Genomic DNA, 20,968 nt, shown 5'->3' with positions numbered 1-20,968 from the left:
ACAGCGGAGATAAAAATAAGCTTGATGACAATGACATTTCAAAAGTGGAGACATATGTGAGAGACATATTAAAACAAGTTCATAATTCCTGTGAAATTAATTTAATGAGTAAATGGAATTCACCAGAAGAGCAAACAATCCACATCCAGGAAAACCAAACAAACTTTCATTCACATTATCTGCAAACCTCTATAATCTTATGGCTGAATTTGCATTGAAATTATTGCAAATATTGACCTGTTAGGGGACATAACCCTGCACTACTGTTTGAGCACAGACATCCTTCAGAATAATGCATGCCAAATAATAACAGTTATTAGATAGTATACACACTCTCAAAATGCCTTCATGAAAAACAATGGAAAACACACACAGTGAACACTTCAAACAGTGAAAAACCACTCCAGTAGATATTCACTGAAACATAGTATGACCCTTGAGCTCCTGTCCAAGGCAAATGCATCAAATATATCTTTATTATTATTATTTTATTTTTATTTTTTTTTAAATGTCATTTGTACAGAATTGTAAAGATGAGCACAAACCATGTATCAGCTTTATAAATATTTGATAAATTCATGAACAAATCAATGCATAATAAAACAAAAAAAAAAACTAATAAAAAAAAGTAATATATATAAACTTAAATTTAAATTAAATAAAAAAAATCCTTTAAATAAATAAATTAATTTAAATTAAATACAGAACATTTAAAATTAGGGTGCAATTGTAACACTTGAAATACCCCAAATGACCAGGGGAAATAATTAATATTACCGTAGGGTTAAGGTTAATTTTTGAAACCTGAAAAATACAAAATTATGAAAAAACAAACCTGACCTATCCTTTGAAAGGCAAATCCAAAGATTTGTGGATCAGACAAAGCGAGAAATATCCAAGATACAAATGACTGAAGTACTAGCAGAAAACTTCAGAGAGCAGATATTCATATGCAAGGATATGGAGCAGTCCAATGGCATCTGCCATTACAAAACCCTTATTAATTATATGGTAATCTACATATTCAGAGTCCGATTATGTTCTAAGGTGAGTTTTGTGTCTGTATCAGGCACTGTATGCCAAAGACTGATAATCCAGACTACAGCCCTTCATAAGAGTGATTTACATCACAGTCTGAGAGGATAAGATTGTGCTTTCGGCTCAAACCAACAGCATGTGGATTTTTATTGGTTATGTTCAGAATGGCTTACTTCCATACATGCAGTAGATTATACAGTACAAAGTAGGCTAATTTTCTATATGCATGAAATACACACATTACTTTTTTTTGTCAGTATTTGTTTGTACTGGCAACCATTTTGTCAGATAACTGGATTAAAACTATAAAATAACCATTGTTATTTTTTAGATGATAACTAGATGCCGCTTGTTTAATTTGTTTAATCATGTGATACTGTAGCTTATTTATCATTGCTCACTTCATACTATTTCACATACTTATTAAAAAGTAGACAGTATATACTGTGCAGTATTCCATTCTGAACATAAACGGAGAGAGAACTAAAAACAGAACAACAGAATAATAAACATTCAAAAAAAGTTTTTGTTCCTTCAGACAGTATGTTTAAATATTTTACTCCATTCTATTGTCTTAAATATCATATAACCGGGTTCAAGTTTCAGCTGCTTGTATTTCATTAATTAATGCCCCGTTTACACTGACAGTCAAAAAGCGGTTGTATGCAGGCTGTAAAACTATTATTTATATGTGTTTATATACATATATCAAAGTTTGGAGTCGGTACGATTTTGGAGTTTGTACTATTCAGCAAGAACACATTAAATTGATCAAAAGTAACAGTAAAGACATTAATAATGTTACAGAAGATTTCTATTTCAAATAAATGCTGTTCTTTTGAACTTTCTATTCATCAAAGAATACTTAAAAAAAGTGTATCACAGTTTCCATGAAAAAAGCAGCAAAACTGTTTTCCACATTGATAATAATGAGAAATGTTTCTTGAGCAGCAAATCAGCATATTAGAGTGATTTCTGAAGGATCATGTGACGCTGAAGACTGGAGTAATGATGCTGAAAATTCAGCTTTGACTATAATAATAATTATATATAGTAATTATAGTAATAATATTTCACAATTTTACTGTTTTTACTGTATTTTTGATCAAACAAAATTCAGTCTTGGTGGGCAGAAGAGACTCCTTTTAGAAAAAAATCTAACCCCAAAAAACCAACCATAAGCTTCTGAACAGTAGTGTATATATGCATATATATATATATATAAAATGTGTTTTTCTGCCACTAAAAATTCACATTCTGGAAGGGATACAGTATTGAAATTGCATCAGATCATTTGATTGCATGAATGAAACTCATTGCCGACAATTTCTGATAAAGTTTTCCACGAATCATTTTTTAAATTACATCCCTGAATGTGGGCAAAGACAAATTACACAAAACAGTGAAACGCTCACATAGACATTAACTGCTTCTCCTTCTTGCTTCATTTAGATCATCTTCACTCTCATTGGTAGTTGCCATTGAAGCTCATTTGCATGACATTAAAGACACGCCCACATTGCAACAACTTTCGTGCTGGAAACCGGTGTGAACGCCACTTAAAGCTGCTGTTCATATGCTGTTAAAAGCCCCCGTCCTCTTCCGGACCCCTGCGGGACAGAACCACCTGCCTGCGGGGGCCCCTGAGGTGCATCCCAGAACCCTCCGGAAGCCCTTGCCCGCTCAGTCCGGGCGCGGAGGTGTAGCAGGGTCCCGCTCGGCCCAGAAGCCCCCGGACGAGATCCCTGTGCAGCCCGCCGTCTGTGGAAATAGGGCTCAACTCGTCTAGAGTTTCCAACCCGCTTCCAGAACCGAAACCGAAGGGCGTCTCGCGGTCCAGACGCGGGTTACTGGAGCTGCTGGGGGATTGTGGGTCAGCGCTGAAGTATAAAGTGGAGCTGGATTCGGTGGGGCAATAATTGGGTTCAGGACTGTCCCCAAAAACAGACTTTCCCTCCGGCGAGCTCCGCTTGCACTCGGATGCGGGCGACTCTAACGGGCTCTCCATTTCGAGGCTGTCTTCCGCGTCGTCTTCCTCTCTGGCTTCACTCACGCTCTCAAACTCCTCCCTGCAGTCGGACAGCGGCGCCATCGTATCGTCCCGGCTTTCCGAAGTGGACACGCACCCGTCCTCCATGATCGCTCCCTTCCGATCTACCACCAGTATCTCGGACACGCCCCCCGCCCCATAAGCCCCGTTGATCTTAACCGGGTCGCCGGTTTTCAGGGCGAGGCGGATGAGCAGCCAGTGATGGTGGCGACACTCTCCGTCCGGCTTCACGCCGCAGCTCCCAGGATGCTCCAGAAGAGAGCCGGGGATCCCAGAGAGGGAGAAGGAAGGATGAGAAGACGGGAAGAGGACGGGAAGAGGGGCCAGAGGAAGACTTTTGTCCCCCAGAGAGAAGGACGAATCTCCATGCTGAAGACACTCTCGGCCCATGTGTGCATGCTGATGCAAACCCAGAGAGATTTCAGTGGACTTGGGATGCAGGAAACGATAGTACAACATCAGGGACGTCAAACCTGAGAGAGATAAGAGAGCAATTCATTTAATTTAGCTGAAAGAGATCAAATGCAAATGTTACTAGAGGAGGGCAGTTATGAATCTATAGCAACTACATTCATATTTGAACTGCACGTTCAGAAATGAATTACTTTGGTTAGAGTTTTTTAAAGAATTGTCTGTGTAATTTATTTATTTTGTATTTTTATCAATATAAATGTTACTTTATATATTATAAATCACTTATAATTTTTGTGAATCTTTCAGAGACAGGAATATTTTCATGTAATATAATAACATAGTTTCAAAGGCTTGCTGAATAGATCCAAACAACTGCATAACAAAAAATATGAAAGGGTAATGAAAGGGTAATAATTTTTAAGAAAATATTTATTTTTATTTAAACACTTCCATTTAAAAGTTTGAGGTCTTCTTTTTTTTTAAAAAAGAACACAAATACACATTAATTTGATCAGAAGTGACAGTAAAGATATTTATAATGTTACAAATGACTTCTATTTCAAATAAATGCAGTTCTTTGAACTTTCTATTTATCAAATTTATTATGGCTTCCACAAATATATTAAGCAGCAAAACATTGATAATAACAAGAAATGTTTTTAAGCAGCAAATCAGCATGTTAGAATGATTTCTGAAGGATCATACCAATTTATTAATATAAAATAGCATTTTTGTGTCATATCAGTTATTTTACACACCAAGTTAAATACATCCCCTATTTCTATTAAATAAAAGACTTTTCCCCAAACACATTTAATTTCTGTGCAAATTAACAATGAAAATGGTCATAAAAATACATTCTTTTTTATGGGTGTCTTCATTATTTTTCATAATTTGACACCTCTCTAATGGAGATCTGTCTTTCTATCATGCACTCACACACACAAACTCTCACCAAGCAGAAAGCTGCACAGCACAGCAGTAGGGACGGTCAGGCTATCCCATGATGCATCAGTCAGGATGTCAGATGCAGCCAATAGCAGAGTAGCATTTTCTAGCAGCATCACCTACACAGCACAGAAACAACACAGCTTTCACTCTATTGCTTAAAGTAATAACTCCACCAATTTTTGCAGGATCTATTCCTTTACATCCATATTCTAATATACATTGTGCAAGTTATATTAGCCATTTAAGAGTATGACAAAGTGTTTTTAATGGTGTAAACAGACCAGAAAAACAGTAACTGACACGGACCAAAACACTGTAAGCACAAATATTCAACAAATACTACAAATATATCTCATGCTCTCATAAGGACTGGAGATTGTGTGTGTTTGTACCGTGTAGAATCCCGCCATCCGGAAGCGGGACGGGCCGTCCTTCACGTTGAGAAACAGAAACACATGCACGCCTCCCAGAATGAAGTTAAACACGCGCCATGACCACTGACCCACATATATGTCAGTCTGCTGCGAGACCAACCACAGCGCAGCCATCAACCAATGGGACGCTGGGAGAAAATGAGATGCACAAAGATTAAGAGACGTCTTATACAAACTCATAATATTATTGTGTGTGTCAACTAACATTATGCTATAAAAACTGTTCACAGGCTATACATTTGGGGGAGAATGCACTTAATTGTCAATAAAATAATCGCATGATGTGCAAAATATTTGATTTGATCCCCTTTTTTGTGCAAACTTTTTTTAGTTTTATAATTTGGTGCAGTTTTCTTTATTTTGATTATAGTTTGAAATAATATTGTGAAATATTATTACAATTCAATATAACATTATTTTTTTTTAATTTTCTTCTATTTTAAAATGTAATTTATTCAAGTGATGGTAAAGCTTGGTGCTCAAGAAAAATGTCTTATTATTATCATCAATGCTGAAAATAGCTATGCTATTTTTGTGAAAAACCGTGATACATTTTTTTTTAAGATTCTTTGATGAATAGAAAGTTCAAAAGAAGAGCATGTATTTGAAATAGAAATTATTTGTAAGATTATAAATGTCTTTATGGTATTTTTTTTATAAAATTAATGCATCCTACTTATTTGAAGTATTATTTAATTAAAAAAAAAAAAATCTTACTGAATTTTACAAACAATGCAAAAACAATAATGCAAAAAAACAATCCTAAATACAGAGTGCAAAATATTTATGTATTTTCTCAGTATGTTTTTCAATATTATTTTGGGATTTCAAAATTTTTTGGTGCACATTTTTTTTCTTTTGATTGTAACATGAAATCATACATAACCATTCAAAAGTTTACTGTGACTTTTGAAAAAAAATTAGTGTCTTTGCTGAATAAAAGTAATAATTTCTTAAAAAGAAAAAAAAAATCTTACTGACTCTTAAGCGAGTCATTTCCTCATGAGATTCAAAAACAAAACCTGGGCATGCACATCTATAGAGCTGATTTGCCTCAGACTCACCCAGGACCCCGATGACCCAGCAGCCGAAGGTGCGGGTGAACAGGGCGAGGCTGGTGAAGCGGGCGGCTAACATGCCCATCCTCCACAGCAGCTGACACAGGAGAGCCGCCGGCGGCATCTGCAAATGCCCAGGACGGATCAGACAACAGGCCCGGCTGTAGAGCACCAGTGCCCAGGACAGCGAGAGCAAACACACGGCACCACATAGAGCAACTGCAAAAACACACACATGGAGAGTGCAATGTTTTTATCTGCAGTATGAATGTTACCCTTAGCATCACCAAACAAAATTGCACAAACAATGATTGTTTTCGAACAGCTTTCTGTCTCAGGACTGACCTGGAGATGAGAGGCCGTAGTCAGTAACGGTGAGAGCGTACGTCTGCAGGAGCGTCTGCGGTAGAGTCATCAGCAAAACCTCCAACAGACGCAGAGCAGACACATCTGCATGCTGCATCACCTCCTGCGCATGCGACTGCGACGAGCCCTGAGCCGTCCATTCACACACACTGCAATCCCAAAACCTGACACACGACACACACATTACAGTGAAGCTCACGAGACACAGTGTGTGAGGGAACTGCAGGGGATTCATCAGCTGATGAAAATTAAAAGAATAGTTCACCCAAAAATGGAAATCAGCTGAAAATTTACTCACCCTCAGGCCATCCAAGATGTAGATGAGTTTGTTTCTCCACAGGAACAGATTTGGAGAAATTAAGCTTTAGCAGTGAATGGGTGCCGTCAGAATGAGAGTCCAAACAAAAACATCACCGTAATCCACACCACTCCAGTCCATCAATTAATGTCTTGTGAAGTAAAAAGCTGCATGTTTTTAAGAAACAAATCCATCACTAAGATGTTTTTAACTTTAAACTGTTGCTTCTGGCCAAAATACAAGTACCGCTTCCTCCAGTAAAAATTTCCATCCCCTGTTGTCTTTTCACATCAAAATCCATTAATATATTTGTTTAGAGCTGTTTTGGACTGTTTTCACTTGTAAACGGTGCTTAATCTGTGCATATTTCTCTCCTGATTCCGACAAGATGACCTTTTAACTGGAGAAAGCATTAATATCTTAATATTAATTTTGTTTCTTACAAACACACAGCTTTGTGGATTATTGTGATGTTTTTATCAGCCGTTTGGACTCTCATTCTGACGGCATCCATTCACTGCAGAGGATCCATTGCTGAGCAAGTGATGTAAGGCTACAGTTCTACAAATCTGCTCCCATGAAGAAACAAACTCATCTAGATCTTGAATGGCCTGAGGTGAGTGCATTTTCAGCAGATTTTTTTTTTCATTATCTGTTTACTTGCATGTCATGTGACCATTAGCCAACATCAGGTGCAAACATGCAAATGAGTCATTACATTATTGGAATAATAACTTCAGTTCTCAGGGGATAAATATTTGACATCTAAAGGATTTGACTGACAACCCGTGAAGTAAATTAACAGAATTGTAATTTCTGAATGAATGATTTCTTTAAACTGATGCGCACACACACCTTTTGAAGATGCCCAGGTGAAGTGTGTGTATGATGAAATTGTGGCATGTCCGTTTGTCTCCGTCGGCCCTGTACCACCTGAAACTGAACACCTGCACCAGTGACCCCGGCAACAAAAGGGCAAAGGTCAGTCCGGCCAAACACAGCTCCTCCTTCCACAGGTAGAAGCCCACACAGCAGACCACTGATGAACCATAGAGAACACGTGTTACCATCAAAAATTTGTGCTGTATGAGATTATCGCTACAATATTCAACATAACAAAACAGCAGTGAAATGGGATGAGATTATATCACAGTAAATACAGGTGAAAAAATGATATGATCAAAACAATTCTGTAACCTGTCATTTCTGACAGAAAAGTCAAAGTAGATCAGATGTTTTCATGGATCCCTAAATTTCTAAAGCTACTTTGGAACAATATTTATTTTGAAAAGAGCATTTCAAAAGAAATGTAATTATATTGAAAATGTTTCTGTTTAGTTTTATACATCTACATCTATGCAACAATACTCTAAAAGCAGATTTAAATTGTAAATATTTTCCAGATGAAAAATACTACTACTACTACTAATAATAAAAATAATATGTATATAAAATATTATATTTAAAAACATTAATAATATTTTGGCTTTAGTATAATAAATTAGCCATGTATATATATATATATATATATATATATATATACACACACACACACACGCACAAACATACATACATTTATAATATAATATCATATATATATATATATATATATATATATATATATATATATACTAAATTTATACATATACATGGCTAATTATAAATAAATATATATATATATAGGCCTATATATAATTTTATAATTTGACAAATTAAATATAAGTAAATATATAAATTTAAATTATAATATAAATTATATTTTATACAAAACATTATATTCGATTTTTATTATTGCTTCATATGTACATAAAATCAGATGTCAGGGTATTTACATGATGCGCCCAAAAATACCCTGGTACTACCAAAAAATCCATTATAGTACCATGGTAATTTTTAAAGTATTATTTGACAAGCCACAGCTGCATCACGTAAACCAACCAGAGGTCATCAACGGTCTCATTTAAAATGCAACCACACAAAAAGTCTATAGAAATGTACCATGGTTTTGAACAGGTACCATGGTTACACCATGATATTTTACACCGTTGTGATATCATGTTTTGGACGTATTATGGATCTACAGTAGTAGTACTATGGTATTCTTTGGAGTACCGTGAAAATATCGTGGTATAAACACAGTAACGGTCGTCATGTTGTGATAAATGGGGTGCATCGGATGCACCTGTGATGCGGTATAAGGTCACTCACACGCCGCTCTCTCCGCCAGCAGCACGAGCGCGGACGCAGTGAGCAGCAGCACGCGCCAGCAGCTCGAGCACGCGCCGCATCCTCTCCGCTCCGTTACCGGCATCTCACCGACCGGGGCTCGGCGCTCCGCGAGACATCTTGTGTTTGTTGTTGTTGTCAGCGGCGGATCCGGTTTCTCCGTCGTCCTGTCAAAATATCTGACGTCACGCTTCTGGATTTTTAAAGAGACAGTAACGCGCATCCGATAATAAAAATTGTATAATATATATATATATATATATATATATATATATATATATATATATATATATATAATTTTTTAAATAAATGGATGGATTTGTTTTATTGTATTTCTGTAATTATGTTACATTATGTGTAGGCTTACCTATTTCTCTCTCTCTCTCTCTCTCTCTCTCTCTCTCTCTGTGTGTGTGTGTGTGTGTGTGTGTTACTGTGACCCGGATGTTTACAAACAGATGCTGCTCTGTAGGACAACACAAGAGAAATGTGATATCAGCTGGACGCCTCTAACACACACACACACACACACACACACACACACACACACACACACACGATGCTGCTCTGTAGGTCAACAAAAGAGAAATGTGATATCAGCTGGACGCCTCTCTAACACACACACACACACACACACCTAATGTTTAAAAAAAAAAGCCACATATGTATTGAAATGTGTTATAGTCTATTTAATGGTTGTTTAAATAGCAAAATATTCTAAAAAAAACAGTAAGAATTATTAAACAAAAAATCATGAAATAGCACAAATAGAAAAAGCATCAAAACTATTAAACCACTCTTTTAGGCATTAATAAATTATGTACAATTATAACTTATAAAACACATGCCAGCTTTCAGCTATTTGACATTTATGAAAATACTCTTGCTCTGAGACTACAGTTTCAGTTAAAATCAAACTTAATTCTAACTTCAGCAGCTGACTCTTGTCTGAATGCTTGTTTGCTTGGATTGACTGTGCTCAGCTGTTATTATACAAATATGATATTACACAAAAATGATGATATTGGATAAAAACACAAATAAAACCCAGTGTGACAACAAGCCCCGATCTCCCCTTAAAACTATATAAGATGTCTTTGTCAGTACTTTAATAATAACAAATAAAACCAATGTGCAACATTTAGTACTGTGCACTTAGATGTTATTCATATAACATAATATATTAGCACACACTATCATTCAAAAGTTTTTGGGTCAGTAATATTTTTAAGTCTTTAAGCTCACCGAGGCATTTATTTGATCAGAAATACAATAAAAACAACAATACTGTGAAATATTATTGCAATTTAAAATAACTGTTTTCTGTTTGAATATATTGTAAAATGCAATTTATTCCTGTGATCAAAGCTGAATTTTCAGCATCATTACTCCAGTCTTCAGTGTCACGTGATCCTTCAGAAATCATTCTAATATGCTAATTTGCTGCTCAAGAAACATTTCTGATTATTATCAATGTTGAAAACAGTTGTGCTGCTTCAAATATTTGTGGAAACTGTTTTTTTAGGATTCTTTGATGAATAGAAAGTTTAAAAAAAACAGCATTTATTTGAAATATATATTTTTTTACATTATAAATGTCTTTACTGTTATTTTTAGATCATCTAAATGCATTCTTGCTGAATAAAAGTGTTAATTTAATTCGAAAATAACATATCAGACAATTTACTGATCATCTTCTTCCTGTCTAAAGGAAACCTCTGGAGAAAGAGTGCTGGATGAATCAGGTGTCATTGTTTGGGCCTGTGCTGCTCCCTGCTGGACGACAGGTGGAGCTGCAACCGCCCAGATCACCCGACACATCTTCTTTATAGACTCCGCCTCCATGCCAGCCTCAAGCTTCCCTGCACCTTCACTCAGATCAAACCTCTGGATCTCGTCATTGGCTCGGCACAGCTGAGAGGCGGAGCCTGTGAGGCTGGAGGCGGGGCAGAACTGGTGCAGGTGGATCTGCAGGCTGCTCAGATGTGCGTAGCTGCGAGAGCAGTGCGGGCAGCGGTGTGAGCGCGGGGCGGCGTGCAGGCGTCTGTGAAGCCGCAGGTGCTTGTGCTGGGTGAAGCTGGCGGGGCACTGCTTGCAGACATACGGCCGTTCGCCCGAGTGCAGCCGCAGGTGAGTCTTCAGGTTACTGCAGCTGCTGAAGCACCTGTTACACACCTGCACACAAGACACATCATATGAGCACAGGAGATCTCCATTGACTCTGCTAGAGAGCAGTGAGATTTTCCTCTGTGTGTTCTTACATGGCATTCATGTGGTTTCTCTCCCGTATGAACCTGGATGTGCTTTTGAAGATGAGCCAGCTGGGAAAAGTTCCTCCAGCAGATATTGCACTTGTATGGTTTCTCACCGCTGTGAACCCTCAGATGCACCTGGAGAACAGAGAGCCGAGAACCGAGAGAGATTTAGTTAAAAATAAATAAGTAAATTTTAAATTCATGCACTGCCATTCAAAAAGAAATGTATATATATTTAGCAAGGACATATTAAATTGTTCAAAATGACAATAAAGACATTCATAATGTTACAAAAGATTTACTGCTTTTCCTTTGAACTTACTACTCAAAAAATCCTGAAAAAAGTATTAGTTTCCAATAATAATAATAATAATAAAATTAATAAATAAAAAATTAAGTAGCACATATTTTTTAACATTGATAATAATCAGAAATGTTTTTCGAGCAGCAAATCAGAACATTAGAATGATTTCTGAAGGATCACTGAAAAAATTCAGCTTTGCATCACAGGAATAAATTGCATTTTACGATATATTCGAATAAAAAGGAGCTATTTTAAATTGTAATAATATTTCACAATATTACTGTTTTTACAGTTTTTGATCAAATAAATGCAGCCTTGAGACAGATTTCTTTCAAAAACATTTTCAAAAACTTTTTTGTTATATTATCATTTTTATTTTTATGTACAATTGATATACTATAATAGTTTTTAATATTTTGAATTCATTTTTTTATATTTTCCATTTTCAATTTTGTTACAGTTTTACAAATTTTGTTATTCATTTGTAATTTTTAGTAGTTAAAAATTTTTTGTTTTATAGTTTTAGTTATTTTCGTACTTAAAATTGAACTAAAATGAAATGAGGACTGATGCCTTGGCAACTAGTGGAAATAAAAAAAAACAATAATTGTAAGATTTTTATATTTTATTTCAGATTATGTTATTTTATTTTAAGTAAGAAAGTGGTTTCACTTTTAGTTCATTATAATAACCCTGATATATTTTTTATATATTGTCAATGAGTTCTAATTTTAAAAAATCTAAAAATGTGAAATAAAAATAATAAAATTCCTTATACAGTGGGTACGGAAATATTCAGACCCCCTTAAATTTTTCACTCTTTGTTATATTGCAGCCATTCGCTAAAATCATTTAAGTTCAGTTTTTTCCTCATTAATGTACACACAGCACCCCATATTGACAGAAAAACACAGAATTGTTGACATTTTTGCAGATTTATTAAAAAAGAAAAACTGAAATATCACATGGTCCTAAGTATTCAGACCCTTTACTGTGACACTCATATATTTAACTCAGGTGCTGTCCATTTCTTCTGATCATCCTTGAGATGGTTCTACACCTTCATTTGAGTCCAGCTGTGTTTGATTATACTGATTGGACTTGATTAGGAAAGCCACACACCTGTCTATATAAGACCTTACAGCTCACAGTGCATGTCAGAGCAAATGAGAATCATGAGGTCAAAGGAACTGCCTGAAGAGCTCAGAGACAGAATTGTGGCAAGGCACAGATCTGGCCAAGGTTACAAAAATTTCTGCTGCACTTAAGGTTCCTAAGAGCACAGTGGCCTCCATAATCCTTAAATGGAAGACGTTTGGGACGACCAGAACCCTTCCTAGAGCTGGCCGTCCGCCAAACTGAGCTATCGGGGAGAAGAGCCTTGGTGAGAGAGGTAAAGAAGAACCCAAAGATCACTGTGGCTGAGCTCCAGAGATGCAGTCGGAGATGGGAGAAAGTTGTAGAAAGTCAACCATCACTGCAGCCCTCCACCAGTCGGGGCTTTATGGCAGAGTGGCCCGACGGAAGCCTCTCCTCAGTGCAAGACACATGAAAGCCCGCATGGAGTTTGCTAAAAACACCTGAATAAGATTCTCTGGTCTGATGAGACCAAGATAGAACTTTTTGGCCTTAATTCTAAGCGGTATGTGTGGAGAAAACCAGGCACTGCTCATCACCTGTCCAATACAGTCCCAACAGTGAAGCATGGTGGTGGCAGCATCATGCTGTGGGGTGTTTTTCAGCTGCAGGGACAGGACGACTGTTTGCAATCGAGGAAAGATGAATGCGGCCAAGTACAGGGATATCCTGGACGAAAACCTTCTCCAGAGTGCTCAGGACCTCAGACTGGGCCGAAGGTTTAGCTTCCAACAAGACAATGACCCTAAGCACACAGCTAAAATAACGAAGGAGTGGCTTCACAACAACTCCGTGACTGTTCTTGAATGGCCCAGCCAGAGCCCTGACTTAAACCCAATTGAGCATCTCTGGAGAGACCTAAAATGGCTGTCCACCAACGCTACCATCCAACCTGACAGAACTGGAGAGGATCTGCAAGGAGGAATGGCAGAGGATCCCCAAATCCAGGTGTGAAAAACTTGTTGCATCTTTCCCAAAAGACTCATGGCTGTATTAGATCAAAAGGGTGCTTCTACTAAATACTGAGCAAAGGGTCTGAATACTTAGGACCATGTGATATTTCAGTTTTTCTTTTTTAATAAATCTGCAAAAATGTCAACAATTCTGTGTTTTTCTGTCAATATGGGGTGCTGTGTGTACATTAATGAGGAAAAAAAATGAACTTAAATGATTTTAGCAAATGGCTGCAATATATCAAAGAGTGAAAAATTTAAGGGGGTCTGAATATTTTCCGTACCCACTGTATATCATCATCTCGGACATTCTTCACTGAAACACTAAAACTACAATTAATAAATCAGAGATCCATAAAAGGTAAGAACCCACGTACCTTCAGATTGGACAGTTGACCGAAGTTCTTTCCGCACACGTTACACTTATACTGGATCTTTCCATTCTGTCTCTGTAATGGATACGGTAAAGCCTTGTAACCTACAATCTGTCGCTTTTGGCCAGCCTGAGACTCTGTGCCGTAACAGGCGGAGGCGGAGCCACCCAAGGAAGCCACGCCCATCTCAGGTGAGTCTCTCTGGACTGTGATGTCATCAGCACTGGACACTTCAGCCAGAGACGGATCGGTTGCTTTACTATTGTCTTTAGGATTCATTTCTCTCTTTGCAGAGTCTGTTACTTTAATTTTGGGGTCGCCTCTATTGATCAACGCTAATGAAAGATGATTCTCATTGGATGTTGGATGCAAGAGAGGTGGATACATGTGGATTGGTGGAATATTATGGGACATGTGTGGTGTTGTTCGTCCAAATCCCACTGGCTGATGTGACGGCATGTATTGAATAACAGGCCAAATATACATTGGCATAGAGGATTGTGGGATTGCAGAGATGTATACATGCTTTCCCACACTAGATGGCATTTTCAGGTTTAAAGAGACCTCAGAGACGGCATTAGTCATTAAAAATGGAGGTAATTTTGGATTCTGCAGGTCTCTGGTCACTTTTACCCCATATTTCGTTTGTGTGATGGAGTTAAACGGTTTGTTTGGAGGAGTTTCTGTGTGATGATCAGTCCAGCGATCCAGATCCAGGATTTCAGTGACCGTGTGACCTCGCTTTCTCCTCCTCACTTGATCTTTACCCTGAGAATGAGCTGAAGCAGGAAAACACACAAAATATTCACAAAACATTTGAGCTAGCGAATTGGCAAAAAAATTTACTAATTGACATATCTCCAGTGATTGATTACATTAAGAATTGCAAAATTTTTTTATTATTATCAAGTTTTCTAAAATGTTATGTTTAAAGAGGTCATATGATGCGATTTCAAGTTTTCCTTTCTCTTTGGAGAGTTACAAGCTGTTTGTGCATAGATAAGATCCCTGAAGTTGTCACAAAACCAAAGAGATATTCTTCCGTCACACGCTTGAGGTAATCGGCCAATCACAACGCACTGGATAGCTGGCCAATCAGAGCACGCCTCGCTTCTCAGAACGATGAGCTTTGTAAAAATCGACGCGTTACAGAAAGTCGGGGCTTAGAGGAGCAACAATAATGTACAGTATGCACTAATTTGTATACATTTACAGAAATGTGTCAGGTTCAAAATTCTTTGATATCTTTCTATTATTTTGTCAACATATTAGAGTTAAAGGTTTTATAGAGGGGATTTTGGATTTCTCTTTTTATCACTCCATAAATCAGAAAATACTGTCAACAGCCAGAAAAAAAATAAATAAATCAACATGTTTTCAGGGATAAAAAGTTTAAAAACTGGTGAAATATATATGAACAAACCCTTCTGTAAACCCTCAGGATATAGATACGAATAAGACTATAAACTGTGGTTTACGTAAGTGCTACTGAAATGAAGATGTCTGACTCATTGCAGGAGGAAAAGTCATTTTGAGAGAGAACACATTTTGATATGTGTTGTTATTGAAATCAACAAATGCAGATAGATAAAGTGCAATAAAATCAACTCTTAAATGTGTATTTTTGATGTTTTCTTCCACACTAGCCCGAAAGATGACATGCTATGGAAGCAAAATAACACAAAATCTCATAATAAAAGACCATCACAGTCTTGCAATGAAATTAAAAGTGTCAAATTTAGTAAATGAAGCTAATTTGAAGCTTAGAAGCTGTAATCCCATGAAACAGCAAAATATATTACTAATAAAATAAATGTATTAATTTATTTTGTATTTTTTACATTTCAAATCATTCCAGGTGAATGGCTCAGAAAAGCACGAAATTGATGTGGCTGTCACTCACAGTGTGTGGGAAGTGGCTGTTTTAGACAGGCAGTTCTGAGGCTGGTGCTCATTGGCTGCTTGTGTTCTAGGCTCCGCCCCACCAGCAGCTGCTCCCCTGGCATTAGAACCTTCATGACATAGAAGTAAATCTGCATTGCAATTTGGAATGTGGCAAGATTCTGTTGCCAAGGAGACGGGGCATAGTTTACAAAGCGCATCCAGTTGCTGCCACTCTCATCCTCACAAGAAAGGAAGTGATGCAATCGCCCCTCTGAGAAGATCTTCGTAAGAAAATAAAAACAGAATCAGAAGATTAAAAATGGCACTTTTTCTTACTTTATATTAATCATCCACCAGTGTCAGTATGAGCAATAGCAATAGTTATGCTTATCAAGCACTAATAAGCATCTCGACGGGTTTAGGAAATGAAACCGCATTAGATTAGTGTTTTGTTCTCAGATTTAAAGTGCACATCTGTTTGTGCGAGCGATGTGTGAAAGTGAGAGTTTGTGGTTTAGTTGTTGATTCAGTCCTTTAGAACAGTGCGACTGATTGACCTTACAACACCTGTTTCTCTCTCTTTCTTTTTTCTGTTTAAATCTTTCAGTCTAATATTGAACTTAAGAGACTGCACTTGCACGCTTTGTGTTTGATGTGGTCATACAGAGAGAGCAAATTCATTTCCATTTAAAGCAATATTTACCCCTCTAGATTTAGTATATTAAACATACTACATGATTTCACTACTGTTCAAAAGTTTCAGGCCATATTTTATGCTCACTGAGGCTGTATTCATTTGATCACCAAAAACAAAAACCCCAGTAATATTGTGAAATATTATTGCAATTTAAAATAACTATTTTCTATTTGAATATGTGTTAAAATGTAAGTTATTTCTGTGATGCAAAGCTGAATTTTCAGCATCACTACTGCAGTCTTCAGTGTCACATGATCCTTCAGAAATCATTCTAATATGCTGATTTGCAGCTCAAGAAACATTTCTGATTATTGTCAGTGTTGTAACTGTGTATGTGCTGCTTCATATTTTTGTGTAAATCAGGATACTTTGATGAATGTAAAGTTCAAAAGAAGAGCATTTATTTAAAATAGAAATATTTGGTAACATTATACATGTATTTACTCTCACTTTTGATCAATTTAATGCATCCTTGCTGAATAAAAGTATTCAATTCTTAACTCCAAACTTTTAAATGGTAGTGCAAATTCTCAGTCTAAATAAGTATTTATTGCATATTTCCTATTGTATACACCTGTAAAAATACTTTTTAATTTTTTTTTATTGTATAAGTCATACCTATAATAATACAGTATGAATTTAGAGTCCATTTCCCCCCCACAAACTTCATACCCTGAGAAAATATCGACTGAATGTGACGTGTAAAATTCAACGGTACTGCAAATGCATCAGAATGATCTATTAAGATTTTCTGGAAACACTGCTCTCTCTTTGTGTGTGTGTGTGTGTGTGTGTGTGTGCGCGCGCTCCTGTCAGCCACTTCCTTGCTGAGTCAGTGTGTGAGACACGAGTGTGTAGCTTTACTGGCACATGTAAGCGAGGAGCAGTGCGTCAGAGAAACCCAACACGAGCGCACACACCCCTGAAGCATGACTGGTAAGTATGAACCCCAATGACTCAGAATGGTTTTCGATCTCTCTCTCTCTCACACACACACACACACACACACATGCACAAACACGCTTCTTATCTTTCTCACATCTGCTGACGTACCATCCAGATGTGTTTTCCGTGAATGTCTGCAGGCAAATGTTCAGGGTGAAGATGTTCTCCGAGCAGCGGGCCGAAGTGGGTCCCTGCAGGAATGACCTCTGTGGTGAAAACACCCAGCACCTTCTGATGAAACAGCATTAGAAGTATGTGATGTGAGGTGTGAGCACTTTGAAATATGAAGAAATTTTGTGCATGAGCATTTAAGTGTAACTTTTAATGAATTTATTTTTTGTGATTTTTAGTGGATGTTTGAAGTCAGTTCACCTCAGGTTCACACATTAATCTTAGCATTAGTTCGAGTAGTTCGTCACATTACTACACAGAGTATCTGTAATTTGATCTTTTTTAAATCCATCAAACACTATTTGTGAAATATATTATGATTGAAAAGTGTGCTTGTGACATGCCAGTGTTATTTTAGTATAATTAAGGTACTATTTACTAGTTTTAGTAATTTAGTTTTGTGTTTTTGCCATATATATACATACACACATACACACACACACACACACACACACACACACACACTATACACAATATTTATAATTAATACTAAATAAAAATGAGAAATGTTGCCTAAGTGCATTTTACATTTACTGTATTTCAAGTAACAATTTTTTTTTATTTAACTATAATAACCCTTTAACTTTTAAGTGTGATTTAAGTGTCCAAATAGGTTTTTGTGCCACTGTACATGTATGCATGTATTTACCCGATTGTGATATGCAAATCTGAGGTTTCTGGGTAATGATGTCTGGGCAATGGTTTCCTTCCACCCATCAAAGTCTGGCTCACAACGATCTTTATCATGACGGTTGTGTCTCACATTCACTTTCTGCTCCTCAGTTTGTGCAATGATGCTCTCGTTTGCTGTGGTTGTGCGTGCTTTTGATGGCATAATCAAACCGAGTGGAGATTACACCTGTGAAAGACAGAAAATGTTACACATGATGATCAATGTAAGATAAAACATTCTGTATTTCCTATGCAGTTGTGTTCTGGTTGCTACTTGATTTAATGGAATAGTTCACCAAAAATAAAAATCTGAAAAATTACTTGCAGGCCATCTAATATGTAGATGAGTTTGTTTCTTCATGGGAACAGATTTGGAGAAATTTTGCATTCCATCACTTGCTCACCAATGGATGCTCTGCAGTGAATGGGTGCCGCCAGAATGAGCGTCCAAACAGCTGATAAAAAACATCACAGTAATCCACACCACTCCAGTTCATCAGGTAATGTCTTGTGAAGCAAAAATCTGCATGTCTGTTTCAAACAAATCCATCATAAAGACATTTGTAACTTTAAACCATTGCTTCTGGCTTAAACGCTTCCTTCAGTGAAAATTTTTTCCACTCACATCAAAATGCACCACAATATGTTAAGAAGTGTTTTGGCTGCAGTGCTTGATCTGTGCATATTTCTCTACTAATTAAAATGAGATTACTATTTGACTGAAGGAAGCCTTATTATTGATTATGGATTCATATTTTGGCTAGAAGCAACATTTTGTAGTTAAAACACCTTAATATTGGATTTGTTTCTTACAAACATGCAGCTTTTCACTTCAAAAGATGTTGATGGACTGGAGGTGTGTGGAATTTTTTAATTGTAAAAAAATTTTAATCAGCTTTTTTGGAGTCTCAATCTGACGGCACCCATTCACTGCAGAGGATCCGTTGGTGAGCAAGTGATGTAATGCAAAATTTCTCCAAATCTGATGAAGAAACAAACGAATCTACATCTTAGAAGGCCTGAGGGGGGATACATTTTCAGCAAATTTTAATTTTTGGGTGGACTATTCCTTTAATTATTAATTATAATTAACTGAGGAATCAATTGAGAAAATGTGCAACCGAAAAGACAAAACACAAACGAGATCTCTTTAGCAAAATGAAATCAAATGCACATTTTTCAACATCTCAAACTTTGCAAACATTTGCAATCAAAACCAAAAAAAAAAACATGAACTCATTTGCATTCATTTTTATGGCTCTATGCTTTTATTGTACCATATGTCACCAGTTGTTTTATTTGTATATTTTATTTTCCTAAGGAGTTTTACAGGCATCTGAGACAAAGTTGATAATTATATGAAACCTTAGCTACAAATGAGAAACTACTGAACAATATAATTAATGCAATGATTCTTTTTGATCTCTTATTGATCTCTTATTCTTTTTTTTTTATTGCAGTAAGACCAAAAGCACATGTTTGACAGGTCCAGGACATGTCAGACAGATGTGGGAATTCAAAGTAAGAAGCACTAAGAATGAAACTTAACACCAGAGCAGTTGTCGCTGACACACAGAGCTGCAACCACAACACACACTCAACATCTGACCTGAAGAGGTTTCCATCAGTCTGAGCTTCAGCTGATTCACACGCACCACACCAAACAGACCAAATGCATGTTCAAATAGAGTAAAAATCACTTACTGTGGCTTATGTTGAGTCAGTGTGAGCTTCTGTTTAGCCGTCTGTAGGAGGACGTTGCAGTCAGGCTCTCCGTCTCGGTTTCTCTTGAATGTGTAGAAACTTGCGTTTTCATTCAAACATCATCTGAAGACAAACTCCACCCTGATGTCTTCCTCCACCCCTCTGAGTCTTTCTCTTTTTCTCTATTTGAATGTGCATTTCGCAGAATCTCACATGGTCTCTATATGTTACAGCTCAGAAATGTCAGTTTTGATATCTGTTCATATAATCAATGCTGAATAAAAAAAAAAAAAAAAACTCATTTAATTTTATTTATTCAGCTAATACTTTCAAATGAAACAAAACCAGGATCCTGTATTGGCAGTTATGTTAAGTTTTTTGTTTTTATTTTCTGATGAAGGAGACATATAAACTGAATTAACTTTTGTAAGCAGACTTACATTATTAAGTCTTAAATATTTTAAGTACACAAATATGGCTTACAAATAAATGAATGAACGAATAAACGCACGAATGAATGGATGGATAAATAAATAAATAAATAGGCTAAAAAAATAAATGATAGTGATAAATAAATAAAAAAGAGGTAATTTACTCACCTTAATGAGAAGGATGAGGGGATGGTGATTGTCAAGCTCCAAACAGCACATAAAAGTACCATAAAATAAGCAGATAATATTTCTTGTGCGTTATTTCAAGTCTTTCGAATTAATTTGCATTTTCACGTGATAAACAGACTAGTAATTATGTCGTATTCACGTCGTTTGATTATACAGGCGCTGCGCAATGAGCTCCATGAAGTAGGCCTACATAAAAGAGAAGAAAAGTGCGCAAAAAAGTGACATTGAATAAAATGAAAATGCAATAAAATCCAATTGTAGGCCTATGGATTGCAATTCACATAATTAACAAGATACTGATCACCACTTACAGTGCAGTCAGTGAAGGACTGGCTTATTAATATTCAGAATGAACGTCGCGGCACGGCCCGGCGTGTTTTTGAGTGAACAGCAGAGGGCGCTGTGCGGATTCCAGCG

General features: G+C 36.7%; 2 protein-coding genes across 6 annotated transcripts; both read right to left on the bottom strand.

The window, feature by feature from the left end:
• Positions 1–96: 96 nt before the first annotated feature.
• Positions 97–9,013, bottom strand: xkr5a (XK related 5a). Of its 2 annotated transcripts, none has more exons than XM_058755841.1 (7): positions 8,818–9,013; positions 7,465–7,648; positions 6,291–6,475; positions 5,952–6,164; positions 4,846–5,015; positions 4,458–4,569; positions 97–3,561 (listed from the first exon to the last, which is right to left on the bottom strand). In XM_058755841.1, exons 1-7 carry the CDS (start codon positions 8,918–8,920, stop codon positions 2,621–2,623), a joined length of 1,908 nt encoding a protein of 635 aa, XP_058611824.1. In that variant the 5' UTR covers positions 8,921–9,013; the 3' UTR covers positions 97–2,620. The 2 variants fall into 2 exon arrangements, with proteins under 2 accessions (XP_058611824.1, XP_058611823.1); XM_058755840.1 differs by having other exon boundaries at positions 8,792–8,916.
• A 456-nt stretch (positions 9,014–9,469) lies between these two features.
• Positions 9,470–20,945, bottom strand: prdm1c (PR domain containing 1c, with ZNF domain). 4 transcript variants are annotated; one of them, XM_058756620.1, is made up of 9 exons: positions 20,863–20,945; positions 20,531–20,737; positions 19,932–20,205; positions 18,205–18,414; positions 17,493–17,615; positions 15,762–16,023; positions 13,862–14,637; positions 11,097–11,225; positions 9,470–11,010 (listed from the first exon to the last, which is right to left on the bottom strand). In XM_058756620.1, the coding sequence occupies exons 4-9, from the start codon at positions 18,388–18,390 to the stop codon at positions 10,519–10,521; spliced, it is 1,968 nt and encodes a 655-aa protein (XP_058612603.1). In that variant the 5' UTR covers positions 18,391–18,414; positions 19,932–20,205; positions 20,531–20,737; positions 20,863–20,945; the 3' UTR covers positions 9,470–10,518. The 4 variants fall into 4 exon arrangements, with proteins under 4 accessions (XP_058612603.1, XP_058612604.1, XP_058612605.1 ...); XM_058756621.1 differs by having other exon boundaries at positions 19,932–20,151; XM_058756622.1 differs by having other exon boundaries at positions 19,932–20,113.
• Between the last annotated feature and the right edge of the window lie 23 nt (positions 20,946–20,968).

This window comes from Onychostoma macrolepis, chromosome 20 (assembly GCF_012432095.1).
Source record: "Onychostoma macrolepis isolate SWU-2019 chromosome 20, ASM1243209v1, whole genome shotgun sequence".
NCBI classification, from domain to species: Eukaryota; Metazoa; Chordata; class Actinopteri; order Cypriniformes; family Cyprinidae; genus Onychostoma; species Onychostoma macrolepis.
This window is presented reverse-complemented; position numbering and strand designations above follow the sequence as displayed.